The sequence below is a fragment of the Pyrgilauda ruficollis genome, unplaced genomic scaffold (genome assembly GCF_017590135.1).
Source record: "Pyrgilauda ruficollis isolate IOZ18807 unplaced genomic scaffold, ASM1759013v1 scaffold165, whole genome shotgun sequence".
Taxonomy (NCBI): Eukaryota; Metazoa; Chordata; class Aves; order Passeriformes; family Passeridae; genus Pyrgilauda; species Pyrgilauda ruficollis.
Genome location: NW_024515320.1, coordinates 752,695 through 765,773, shown reverse-complemented (window position 1 = coordinate 765,773; position 13,079 = coordinate 752,695). Strand labels below are relative to the sequence as shown.

Sequence of the window (13,079 nt, the reverse complement as noted above, 5' to 3'; positions counted from 1 at the left end):
TCCTCCGGCCGTTCCCCAGGGACCCCTGTGCCCCTGGCGGTCTCTCCTGTCCCTAGGTGACCCCCGGGGACGTGCCCCGCCCTGGGTGTCCCTGTGTCCCACCTGCTGCCCCCCAGGCCCCACCACCTTCATCCTTTCGTTCACTGGTTCCTCTGATCCCATCACTCCCACTGTCATTTCCCCACCTTCCATCCCAAAACAGCCCAGGTGCACCCCAAGAGCCACTCACTCCATCTCACACCTTGCCCTCCTTCAGCTCCTCCACTTCCCTCTGGTCTTCTTGGGATCCCATTTTCCAGCTGTTTTTTTTCCCCCTAGACCCCTCAGTGTGCATTTGGGGGCAATCCCTGCCCTTGCTGAGCCTTTGGTGTGTCCCTCAACTCACCTATTTGCATTATGGGGCACAGAGGGGGTTTTGACATGCCCTGTCCTCCTCCATGTGCCTTTGGTGACACCCCAGTTGTGCTTTTGGGGTGTCCCAAGTCCCCCTGTGTGTCCCAGACTCCCTCTTTTGCCTGTCAGCACTCTGCAGCCTCAGCAGCACCCGACTGTTCCCTCCCAGCCCACCGTGGGGAACGCCCGGAGCAGGCGAGGTGGGGACACAGCCCTCAGTTCTGGGATTGCACCCGAATGCCCCAGGCCATGAACACACCTCACTCCCATCCAGGGAGAGGAACGAGACTTTATTTTGAACTGGGAGTTAATCTGCAACCCAAATCATTCCAGCCCAACCCCAACCCAAATCATTCCAACAGTGGAGTGAGCAAACATCATGATTCATCAGTAAAAACTGGAAGCATCCTGGTCCCAGGTTTGCAGACACTTTGGTAACAGATTCGCCCCCCAAAATTTAATTGTCATTCTCAATAACCCCCCAGGTGTAAAAATAAAAAAAACCAAACACAGCCCCCCAGTGCATCCGGCACCCACCAGTCCTGACACGGATACACAGGAGGCTCTGACACTGCCCAGCCCTCCTGGCGCTGGGAAAAGGCTCCCACGGGGAGCTCAGTCAGATTTCTCCTTCTCCTTCATGTGCAGGAAGACAATGCTGAACATGAAGAGGCCGACCATCATGGAGAAGGCGCCGGCGTAGTAGGGATACGCCGAGGGGATGAAGCGCTCGTACTGCGTGTGCTGGAGCGGACGCACAGACACCTGGCAGGGGACAGAGCAGCCCTTGCAGTCCAGCAGCCCGGGGCTGCCTTTCCCCCCGGGACAGGGGGATTCACTCCCCCACGCTTACCTGTGTGGAGGAGTAGAGGTGGGTGTATCCCAGGCGGTTGTAATCCACTTTGAACTGGAACACGCCGTAGACGTCCGGCAGCTTGAACTGCACGCTGTATTTGCCACCTGAGGGAGAGACAGGGGTGACACCGACAGGACATGAGAAGCTGTGGAAGGTGAAAACACCCCCACTGTGGGGCCAGGGTAGCGACAGGGACCCCCTGTTCCTCTTGAGGGGGACCTGCTGTTCCTCTAGAGGGGAAGCTCCCGCTCCTCCTGATGGGGACCTGTGGTGCTGCATTTCAGTTAAATGGTATGCTCTGTCTCACCCCTCGAAAATGTACGGTTTATCCCTGAAGTCTCCTGTATCTGTGATCCCACTGGCCCAAGTCTTATTCCACGCCCACTTTGAATCTCCCTGTTAAGCAGTGTGAGGGAGACCAGACCTGCTCTTGGCCCTCTTCTCCCTAAGCTCTCCCTCTCTCCCCCACACCCCCTTCTCCCTCAGAAACCACGCTGCTCCCAGGGGTGGGACCCCCAATAAACCCTCATCTAATCAGCACCCTCAGAAGCTGTGTGGAGTTTCCTTGCCTGCCTGCTGCTACCAGCAAACTTACAGCTTAGGGGACCCTCTGGGGACTCCCCAGGGAGCCCCCTCAAACTGCAACAGGGACCTACCGTTCCTCTTGAGGAAGGTGCGCACGAAGGGGTCGATGCGCACGAACTCCAGCTGGATGTCGTCCCCGTCGAAGGGCACCCACTTGCCGTCAGCGAGCTTCTCGATCACGATGCTGTACTCCTGGGACAAATTAAGCAGCGATGCCTGAAAACCAGCGCCGCCCTCTCCGAGCCCCAGCGCTGCCCAGCTCCTCCCCGGGCGGCTCCCGCGTGCCCCACCCGCCCGGCCGGGCCTCACCACGAGGTCGGTGACGGTGTAGGCGTTGGGCGGTGCCAGCTCCCCGACACGGTGGTGGGACACGGCGCCCACGCGCAGAACGCCCTCCTCCTTGAACACCCAGCGGGACAGGGCCACGGCCAGCTCGTAGTTACCTGTCTGGGAGTACCTGCGCAACAACGGAGGCTGAGACAGCTGAGAAAACACCCCATGGCCCAAACCCAAACCAAACGGAGGAGAAAGCAACACGAACTGAGCTGAGGTTAAAGGAAGGAGCTGCTTTCCAAAGCGCTTTGTTCTGCAACAGTAAAGGATGTGTCACACCAATTCAATTCAAGCTTTCTACTCCTTCCCAAAACATAAACATTTGTTGCCTGTTTCCCAGGAGTTCTGTCTTCAAAGGGCTCCCCAAAGACTCCTCATCCAGGGAAGCCAACGCACCTCTTGGAGCCGGGAGTCGCTTTCTGCACGGCAGAATTGAAGAAGGCGTCGCTGAAGAAGTCGAGGGAGCCGCTGAAGACGACGCGGGCGTTGTTGCGCGCCTGCAGCCCCGCGATCAGCAGCGTGTTCTTCCCCACGGCGTGCGGGTACTGCGGAGCAAACGGGGACAGGGCTGAGCCCACTGGGGATGCACCGACAGCAGTTTGCTGTGGGGTGGGGCAGTCTGGATGGAGTAGCACTGGCTGCAGTCAAGGAGTAACCATGAAGCTCAGAAAAAGCAGGAATAGGATTCTGGTACCACTCCAGCTGGGATGGAATGGGAGAGATGCTTTGATCTAGGCTGGCCTCTCCTCCAGAGCATGAAGGACATGTGTCCCTCACGCTGAACACCTCCTCACCAGCAGAAAGCAGCGAGGAAGGGAACATTGGGAAGCAGCCAACAGCCCAACCCTTTCCAAATTAATCAGGAGATCAAACGCTCCAGGATTTCCCCAAGCAGCTGAAGTTAGAGGGACTAAATTGCAGAAGCACAGCTCAAAACAGGAGAGAAAGGGAGGGAGTGTACCTGAGTGATGGGCTTATCTGGGAAGAAGGAGTAAGAAGTGGAAGAGCCAGTCAGGATATCCAGCACCAGTGGGTTGTCAGGGTCAGCCACCATCCTAGCAGGAAAAGCCACGGTGAGCAGCACGAACACCCCCAGGGTCCCCGCACCCAGAGGAATGTGGGGCCACCTCCTCAACCCCATGGACCTTCTCACCCTTCTACCTGCTGAGAAACTAAATACTTCTTCCACTATTTTCTTAGGAACCATTCCTAAGTCAACAACTAAACTCCTTCTACTTTCGTTTGAAATCAAGAGAGATTTGTTAAGCTCACATTAAGAGCCTCAGGGGCTGACCCCACGCTCACCTCGCAGCAACACCACAGGTTCAACTGCCCTTCCCCCACGTCAGCCCTGCTGCTCACCCAACTCCTCGGAACAGGATGGGGTTCAGTGCTGCCCTCCCCACAATGGTGGGCGCCTTCAGGAGGTTCTCAGTGTCGGCCACAATCAGCGTGTGCTGGGGAAAGAAGAGAGATCCGTGTGAGGTGAGTCTGGGTCTAATGACAAACAACAGCTTCTCAGTTAAAAGTTTACTTTACAGACAATTACAACTGTTGGGTGAATGTTGTAGTTCAATTAAAAAGCAAAACAACAGCATTTTTGTGTTTATGATCAAATTAGGTTAATACTGATCTTCAAGGAAATACAAACTGCCACTTGATAAAGACAGCAGCACCAACAGTGTTTTATTTCCCTGCATTTAGCAACCTTCATCCTCAAACCAGGACAACATGCACGTATGTACTGCTTCAACAGTTTACCTTAAACAGAAATTACCAGAGTATATTTACCTCAGAATTTAATATATGTTTTAATTTTAAAATGCTGGATTACACCAGGCAGGCCCAATTGCTTGTATTTTTCTATACTGATCTGAAAATCTGGAACTGAAATTCTCCCTTCCCACACCTGAAGCGTTGCACTTGGTGCCTGACACGCTTCACCCTCAGGTGAAATTCCAAGCTTTGGAGGGATCCAGAACCAGCATTAACCACAGCCCCACCGCCTGCACATGGTGACCATCTGAAACTAGAGCCTGAAGCATCCTGACAGCAGCAGAACTGAATGCAGCAGCAGGGATTATTTCCCACTCTCCCCTGGGAGGAGCAGGGGAGAGAAGGGAGAGAGGAAAGACGGGAGGACAAGGACAGAGGAGTCACCCCTCAAGCTCTGCACCCACCCAAGCAGCCAGGAGCAGGCAAGGCCCTCACCTGGCCGGGGTCGGAGATGTCGTAGTTGTGGTGGTCGATGACCGCTGTCCTCTCCTCATCGAACTCGATCCCACACTCGCTGCCCAGCTCTCGCAGGGGGTCGCCTGCAGGGACAATGGATCCTCTGTCACACAACACAGGAACTCAACAGTAAATTCAGCTGAGAGTCGTGTGCTCAATGCTCTATGAGCCAAACCCCAGGGAGCAACATGACCTCTCCACTGAAATCCCACTGAACGTGTTACTAAAGGCATGAATGACCCATTTCCTCCCCGAGCAAGCTCTGAGGTGACAAGGAGCAGCTGGTTTTGCTGCAGTGAGTGAATTCTCTGGAGGAACACCTGCACTCACCGATGTCTGAGCTGGCGGCGACGAGGACGCTGCCACCGCCGTCGATGAACGCGGTGATGGTCTCCACATTGATGTTCCCACCAAAGTCTGAAAGCAAACAGCAGGAATTCATGGCTGGAGCTCAGAAACAACCTCCCGGCAGAATTAAACCATGGCAAATCACCAAATCAATGGAAGAACCACCAATAAAGGCTTGGACAGTGCTGCAGTTTGCTACTGAGTACATCCAAAGCATAGGACTTAAATAAAATTCACAGAACAGCTGGAAATCCCCTTCCAAAGATGCCATGAAGCTCCAGAGGTTTCCCCTGCACATTTACCTTCTATGGATGGGGAGAAGATGATGAGGTTGTCGTACAGGAACTCCCCGTACTTTATCAGGGACAGACCGGCGTCATCCGCTGTCCGGAAGGTGAGGTCGAAGCCCCTGTCTGCAGCAGGACACAAAAGGGACAACTTCTGCATGCCATGAAACCACACATGGAGCAGCAAAACTGCAGCAGGAGCCAGAGGTTTATCTCCCCAGTGAAAGAACAGTTTGGAAACACTGCTTTTTAAGAGCAGGGGCTTTTTAAGAGCAGCACTTGAGAGTTCCTAAATAAACCCAAGGGGTGGATCCCCTGAAGAGCCCTGATGCCAAAGGATGCCTCGCTGTCACCCATGAAACTGGGACTGATTCTGCAGGGGACCTAAACACAGGCACAGCTGGGAAAACAACCTCCATCTCCTGCCTCATTCTGACCAGAAGAGCCCAAGCAGTCACCCCCCTCCTCCAGGGATCCCCAATCTCCTCCCTCAGACTAGCACAGGGTTCCCAGTCCTTTCCCTCTGCCTGGCCAGGGTACCCCCAGCACCTCCCCCTACACCAGGGAACCCCAATCTCCTCCCTTGGCTTGGGGTTAAAAAAAAAAGAGTTTCTTCTCACTCAGCCTGACCAGGGAACTCCAACAGCACCCCCCTCACAATCTCCTCCTTCAGCCTGACATGGGGACACAAATCTTCTCCGTTGTGACCAGGAGAACAAGCCCCTCTCCCTTGCAACACCAATCTCCCTTTCTGCTTGACCAGGGAACCCCAATCTCCTGCCCCATTCTGACATGGGGAACCCAATCTCCTCTCTCATCCAGGCACAGCGTCCCCATCACCTCCCACAGACTGACCAGGAGACCTCAAACCCCCCGTTCTCCCTCAGGGGACCCCGATCTGCTACCTCAGCCTGACAGGGGACCCCAATCTCCTCCTCCACTCTGACACAGGTACCCCAAACACCCCCGCTTTTCCGCCTGGAAACTCCAATTTCCTCCCTTTGCCCGGTGCAGCATCCCAAATCTCTCCCTCATCCTGAACAGGGAACCCCAAGAGTCCCCTCTGCCCTAGGGGATCCTCATCTCTCCCCCATCCTGATGAGAGGACACAGCCCCTTCCAGCAAGGGACCCCTGGCTGCGCCCTCAGCCCAGCCAGGGGACTCCAATCTCCTCCCTCGGCCTGACCCGACGACCCCAGACATCCCCTGTCCCCTCGGATAACCCCAACCTCCTCCCCGATCCTGACCCTGGGTCCACAACCCCGCTCTCCCCGCCCCATCCAACCCCTCCCGGGATCCCGCCGCGGCCCGCTCGGTACCCGCGAGGCTCCGGAAGAACATCGAGTGCGTGTCGCGCAGGTTCCCGTTCTCCAGCAGCACCAGCGTGCGGGGCCCGCCCTCAGCGCCCGCCGCCAGCACCGCCAGGAGCCCACACACAGCCACAGCGGCCGCCGCCATCTTGCTCCCGGTCGCCGAACTACCCCAGAGGCGGGCAGCCTCCAGCCAATCAGCGCCAGCGCCGAGCAGCCTCCAGCCAATCAGCGCCAGCGCCGAGCAGCCTCCAGCCAATCATCGACAGACAACTCCGCGACGCTGGGACGCAGCGCAAGCGCGTCGCGCCCCGTCGCTGTCGCGACAGCGCTATCGCGACTCAGCGCGGCCGCCGCCGCCGCGGACAAGGGAGGGCCCGGGCCGCCCATGCCCGCGGTGGGTCAGAAGCGGCGGGCGCTGGAGCTGGCGTTGCCCTTCCTGCGCTTGGTGTCGGCGCTGGGCGCCAGGGACTGCAGGCGGAAGGGCCGGGCCGGGGCGCGGTGCCGGTGCTGCCCGCAGCCCCCTCGGAACCCGCGGGAGCTGCGAGAGGAGAGGAAGGGGCTGTGGTGGGTCAGTGCAGGACGCCAAAATGCGGCTGCGTCCTGCGAGAAACCCCTGAGAGGTCAAGGGGTTGAGGCAGAGTTGATCCTGGGTGGGTTGCCGTTTGGTTTCTCAAGGAAAGGGAGGAAAATGAAGAGTGCCGGCAATATCTGGGAAAAGGGAATTACCTTGGTCCAGCTGAAGGATCTGGCTGGCTCGCCGGGATCGGAAGTAGTTGCTGGCGATGGTCTCGCTGTCGCTCCTGTCCAGCACCAGCCTGTAGTGGTCTTCCTCGGGCTGCAGGTGGCAAACGCTGTCAGCAGAGCCAGCAATAAGGCAAAACTGGTAAAATGGGATAGAAATGGAGGAGGGATGGGCCGTACCGCTGGCTCCTCTCATTCGAGGGGCTTGTCCGGCCAGGTTTGGGCTGTGGCAGGGCTGGAACCGCTGTGGGAAGAGATGGTCGCTGTGTGTACCCTGCTGGCTGCACTCCCTGATCCCGGCACTGCTCACATTCCCGAGGGATCCGCACCACGTGCCACCTTTGTTACTCACACTTTCCAGACAAACTCTGGAAGATGTTACGAGTGCACGCAGCCCAAGCGTGGCAGAGCCATCGTCACCTCCCTGTCCCCCACAGCGCCCTCCTGTCCCCGGGCGCTGTCCCCTCACCTGCGGGCAGGTGGGTTCTTTGAGTGACAGGCTCTGGAATTCTCCAGCAGCCGCTCTCCTCGGCCCGCACGGACTCACACCGGATCCTCTCCAGGTTGCTGTAGTTGCAGTCCCGCCGCACAAGGGACTGCACCTGATCCAGCAGCTGCTGGCAGAGCTGCAGGTCTCGCTCCTGGCGCCGGATGGTGCTCAGGTAATCCATCTTCTCCAGCCCAAACTCCAGCTGCAGGTCTTTGATCTCGGTCTCTGGACACAAAACACCAGGGTTATAAGGCAGAGAGACCGATGGATACTACAAGTACAGGAATTTGCCAGGCAGAGAAAGACACTCAGGAAAGCTTCAATATTTGGAAAGTTTTCTAATTTAGGTACAAATTAGGATGAAATATGTGTGAAGAGATTATTCCATGTCTGTTTTAAAGAAAGTTTTCTCATGTTTCTCCACAGGGATGATTTTTGAATGAACCTGAAGCTAATCTTACTGATGTGGTCTTAGAACTCCTGGAATTTCTTAGCTTTTTGGTTAAAAGGTGCAATATTTCTTTGATAATCTAAATGCCCAAATAAAGTAAGTCCTTCATGTGCAGGTCTAGGACTGTACACACAAATGTCAATTTTTTTGCAGACCCTCTGATTATACCACAAAATATCAGAGCAAAACTGATTTTCAAGTGTTTTGAAAATGAAGATTTTAAATGTAAAATTTAAGATCATTACTTTTATGTTTTGTTTCTTGCCCCAGAAAGCGTGCTCAGAACTGGCAGCAGCTGCAGCAGATCTGTAGGTCGGCAGAGGGAGTCGCATCCCCTCCCATCCCAACACGTGCTCCTCCCGCCAAGTGTCACACACTGAGCCTTTACAGCTGGGGGGTTTGGGCTTCAAAAGCTTAATCCCCCACCTGAGGGATTTTATAGAAGCCCTCACACACAGTGTGGTGTATGAAATACTGACACAGCCAGAGTCATTCTCTAAACCCACAGCCCTAAACCCTGTAACATAAAAAAGGAGGATGTGGAGGAGGAAGGAGCCGCTCCCTCACCTTCTCCAGCGCCTTGCTCTTGGCTCGAACCTCCTCCTGGATGGAGTCGCAGACGTTGAGGAGAGCCTGCTCCTGCTGTCCTCGCTGGATTCCTGCAGGGCAGCCACAGCTGCAGCCTCCGCTTGTCCGCGGGCTTCTTCCGGCGTTCGTGCTTTTCCTTCAGGTCCTCGTTCTGAGCCTGCTCCCCCCGACCACCTGCAGCCTGCAGCAGGGAACGCTGAGCTCAAGAACCAGCTTCACAGGAGTGGAGGAGGCACGTCCTTCCATGGGTGACATTTGGGAAGAGAGAAAATTGGGAATTATGATAAGATTTTCTGCCCTGAGTAATCATAGCGGATTCTACTTATTATTAACACTTTCTGTCATAGAAAGAATCCCAGAATCCCAGAGTGGTTTGGGCTGGAAGGACGTTAAAGGCCATCTCACTGCACCCCCTGCCATGGGCAGGGCCACCTCCCGCTCTCCCAGGTTGCTCCAACCCTGTCCAACGTGGCCTTGGACACTTCCAGGGATCATGGGGCAGCCACAGCTCCTCTGGGCAAAATACTCCACAAAGGCAAAGCATGTGCTACTCCAAGCACTCAGTCAACAAGGATGTCCAGAAATCCATATCTAAGCTCACAAAATTATCTTTAAAACCCCTGATTTGTGTATTTTATATTTAAATCCTTATTTAAATAAACATTTAATTATTTTTTCAAAGATGCACAAAAGGTGCCAAAATTACACAGAGAATTATTTTAACTGGTGGAGGTGGGAGTGCTACATCTGAAAGCCTCAGTGTGGCTTCCATTTTGGGGCAGTATCAGCCATGATTTGTGTCACCTCAGCGTTGTTAATGCAGCACTGGCACAGGCCTGTGTTTGAAATAATGCTCTGGCATGGAAATAAAGCCACGCTCCAGAGCCATTCCTTTGTCTAGCTCAGCTTGGCCAGCACTGTCTCAAATTGGCTGATAACCCCTTTACTGATAACAGCCTCCTAATTATCTCCAAACCCTGTGAAAAGGCTCATTCTCCCCCAGAACTGACCTGCTATTCTGCTGCACTGCTCCTGCCAGGCGACCTTCCCTCTCCTTTGCTTAACACACACTGAATCCAAGGATTCAATCCTTGCTCTGCTGAGCTGCCCTGATGCGTAAAGCTTGAGCAGGGGGCTTTGAAATCCCCTCACCTGTGGAACAAACCCTCCTGCCCAATCTGTACAGAACCTGGATTTAACAATGTGATTAGAAGGGCATTCTCCCTTGCTTACCACAAAAGGAATAGGATTCATTCTTGCAATAAGACCACTAACATTTGATATCAAATCCAAATGAAGGTTTTCTTTGGAGGGCTCTCCCTTAAGAGACAGAATTGCCCACAAATTACAGACACTGCTGTTCTGCATTTCATAGCAGCTCCTTTTTGAGACAGGAGAGACTCAACAGAATGAGCACACACCACAGGAAAGCTGAGAGACTGGTTAAAACCCACAGAAGGACTGGTTAAAACCCACAGAACTGTTCAGAATCAGACTCTGTCACAGCTTTTCTAATTGTCTATAGTTCCACACAATGGAGTAAGTGAAAAATCAGCAGAATTTGCTTCAATCGTGTATTTCTGGAGCAGCCCAAGCCCCCATGCTGCTTCAGTATGTGGTGGTGTACTCTGGCTAAGGGAATTCTCTCAGGACAGCTCTCACAGAGAGAAAACCTTGAGCCAGGTTGATTTTGATTTGGGCTGAGCACGAGTCCAAGCCTGCATCCCTCATATCCCAGCCCTGTCCTCCAGGCCCTGACAGTGCCCCTGAAATAGGATTATTGGGAAATTTTGCTGTTAGTTGTGGATGATGTGCTGCAAACACTGTGAGATGCGTGAGCTGGAGGCAAAAGTGGCCTCAGTGATGGGAAGAGTCCATCCATGAGCCACAGGACAGCTGCTGCCTTACCTGTAAGACATGAGAGGGCTCCAAGTGCCCTTCAAGGCCCTCTTTCAAGAGGAAAAGGAGGCATCTCCATAACCTGTGTGGGCATTTAAGGCTCCTCTGCCTGCAGCTCCAGGCAGGATTTGTTACCAGGAACACACACTTTTTGGGATCCATGTTTGCTGACTTGAACATCTCCATTTTTCTCTCATAATTCTGGCACATGGCCTCACTGAGCACTGCAGAGAACAGCTCTTCATCCACCCAAACAGGGCAAAGTTAGTTTTGGGGTAAAAACATCCTGGAGGAGATAAGGCTCCAGGCAGACCTTAGAGCCTGTCCTGGTGCCTAAAGGGGCTCCAAGAAAGCTGGAGAGGGACTTTGGACAAGAGGCTGGAGTGCCAGGACACAGGGAATGGCTTCCCACTGCCAGAGGAAGGCATAGATGGGGTGTTGGAATGGAATCCTTCCCTGGGAGGGTGAGCAGGCCCTGGCACAGGGTGCCCAGAGCAGCTGTGGCTGTCCCTGGATCCCTGGCAGTGTCCAAGGCCAGGCTGGACAGGGCTTGGAGCTGCCTGGGACAGTGGAAGGTGTCCCTGCCCAAGGCAAGGGGTGGAATGGGATGAGCTTTAAGGTTCCTCCCACCCAAACCAGTCGATCACTTTAACTCACATGTGCCTGGTTTGGGGCTGCACTGACAGCTGGAGCTCAGCAGCTGTGGTGTCATGGCAGAAGGTACCTGCTGCTGCCTGAGGGTGCTGCCCAGGGGACAGCTGGCACGAGCAGGGATGTCACTGACCTGGCAAGCACCAGCTGCTGGTCTGCAGGCATGGAAATCCCCGGGGCAGTGACAGCTCCCACTGCTCCAGCACTGCCCTGCTCACCCCACTGGTGTCTGTGACAGTCACAGATGGGTCCTGGGGATAAGAGGAAAACAAAGGCTGTAGCTTTGGAAAGATGCAGTGAGAGTCCTGGGGGAGATGAAGCACAACGTTACCCACTCAGGGTTATTCATCCTGAGGGGAGAAGGAGCCTGGAGGGTACCTGGACTGATGTTGGCTCTTCATGTGCTGCAGCAACAGCATCTTCATATGAAAGTGTGTGGTCAGAAATTGTTCCAGTCCGTGTGTCAGCTGAAAAGAGGAAATGTCAACAATGTTGGTAATGAGCTGTGCAAAACTAGACACAAATCTGTGAAACCATCTCCCAAAGCCTTCCCCCAAAGCTAGCAATGATGTGTCTGAAAGGAAAAGGGTTGTCATTCACCTACTTCTGTTGGTCAGTAAAAACCATGAAAAACTGAGAGGGTGTATTGGGAAAGGAATGCAGATTGTACAGGGCTGGGAGAGCCTGGCTCCAAAAATAATCAATTTCAGAGGCTGGGGGTGCATATTTGTAATCAAAGGGGGAAGAAATAAAGAACCTCTCTTCACCTCAAAAAATGATAGCACAAAAAATGAAGAATACAGGTTCAAGAATTACTAGTGGGTGATAAGTGCAGTACATTACAAACCATGCTCTGAGGCACTGCAGGTGTCCATGAAAAGCAGCAATGGAGAGGCAGAGGAGGCAGATTCTAGGATGTGAGAGGAATATCTGCCTTGCAGTGAGCGATGGTGAGGATAATCCACCGGGAGAGCAAGTGCTGCAGCACATTTGCATACGGAGGAAGAGACTGCGGCAGCCACCTCGGCCTGGGGAATGAGAGTGCAGGGGGAAGGGGACAGCACAGTGACTCTGCTCCAGAGACACTGTCCTCAGCAGGGGAACTCTGCTACGTGGGCAAAAAGCAGGTGTTTTACTCAAAAATTAGGCTTTTCATTGCCTCAAGGCTTCCAGGGTTGAATCAGGGTCAGGATGGTCCCGACAGGGAAAGAAGTCAGGGAAATAGGGAAGAGGACAAAGCTGGGACAGAGTCGTAAATCCAGCTCCTGTTGTGGATGAGCGTGGGTTGGGAGCAGGGACTGCTGCTGCCAGGCAGCACTTGCTGCAGTGGCTGCCACAGATGTGAGTGCAAAAACAGTCCCTGCTCCTGAGGGAACCTGGGCTGAGCTGCACAGCCTCCACCTGCCTCCTCCACACCTGCTTCCTTCCTGAGGAGATCCTGGAGAACAGACACCTTGAGATCAAAGTCATCCCTCAGGCTGCTGATGTCCTTCTCCGGGCGGGTGCAGGACGCCTGCTCTGCTTGGGAGCTGGCCTGGAGCTGGGCCAGCCTCTCCTGGAACTCCTGCAAGGCACAGCAACAGTCCTGTGACTGTCCCCAAGGCCACATCCAGGTCCATTCCAGGTCACACCTTATGCCCATCCCAATACAACTCCAGCACCAGCATTCACTGACTTTTCCTGTGACTTAAGTTGACACAGGAGTGAATTGTTGATGAAAGTGACTGTTCAGCCCTAAAAACGGCTGCCTTGGCTGGTTGTGGTGCCCTGGAATGAACTTTCTAAACAGCAAGGAGAGAGTTTTGTTTCCCTCTGGCTCCTCCTGGCTCTGTATTCCTCTTTTTCCTCATCTCTGTACTCTTCCTAACACCTTTGACTACTGCTGTCCTCAACTCTATTCCTCTATTTTTTG

The 13,079-nt window shown here is 54.1% G+C and overlaps 2 protein-coding genes across 2 annotated transcripts; both read right to left on the bottom strand.

Moving 5' to 3' along the window:
• Positions 1 to 668: 668 nt before the first annotated feature.
• DDOST (dolichyl-diphosphooligosaccharide--protein glycosyltransferase non-catalytic subunit) lies at positions 669 to 7,364 on the bottom strand. The gene is made up of 13 exons (XM_041463545.1): positions 7,269 to 7,364; positions 7,074 to 7,182; positions 6,354 to 6,885; positions 5,050 to 5,160; positions 4,730 to 4,816; positions 4,379 to 4,482; positions 3,530 to 3,624; positions 3,129 to 3,222; positions 2,564 to 2,712; positions 2,144 to 2,291; positions 1,906 to 2,026; positions 1,247 to 1,353; positions 669 to 1,158 (listed from the first exon to the last, which is right to left on the bottom strand). The coding sequence occupies exons 3-13, from the start codon at positions 6,490 to 6,492 to the stop codon at positions 1,009 to 1,011; spliced, it is 1,305 nt and encodes a 434-aa protein (XP_041319479.1). The 5' UTR covers positions 6,493 to 6,885; positions 7,074 to 7,182; positions 7,269 to 7,364; the 3' UTR covers positions 669 to 1,008.
• A 6-nt stretch (positions 7,365 to 7,370) lies between these two features.
• Positions 7,371 to 9,286, bottom strand: KIF17 (kinesin family member 17). Its single transcript, XM_041463546.1, is given in 6 exon segments — positions 7,371 to 7,456; positions 7,558 to 7,815; positions 8,584 to 8,670; positions 8,673 to 8,705; positions 8,708 to 8,785; positions 8,788 to 9,286. Coding segments are annotated over 6 exon segments (561 nt in total). The 5' UTR covers positions 8,873 to 9,286; the 3' UTR covers positions 7,371 to 7,436.
• Positions 9,287 to 13,079: the final 3,793 nt, after the last annotated feature.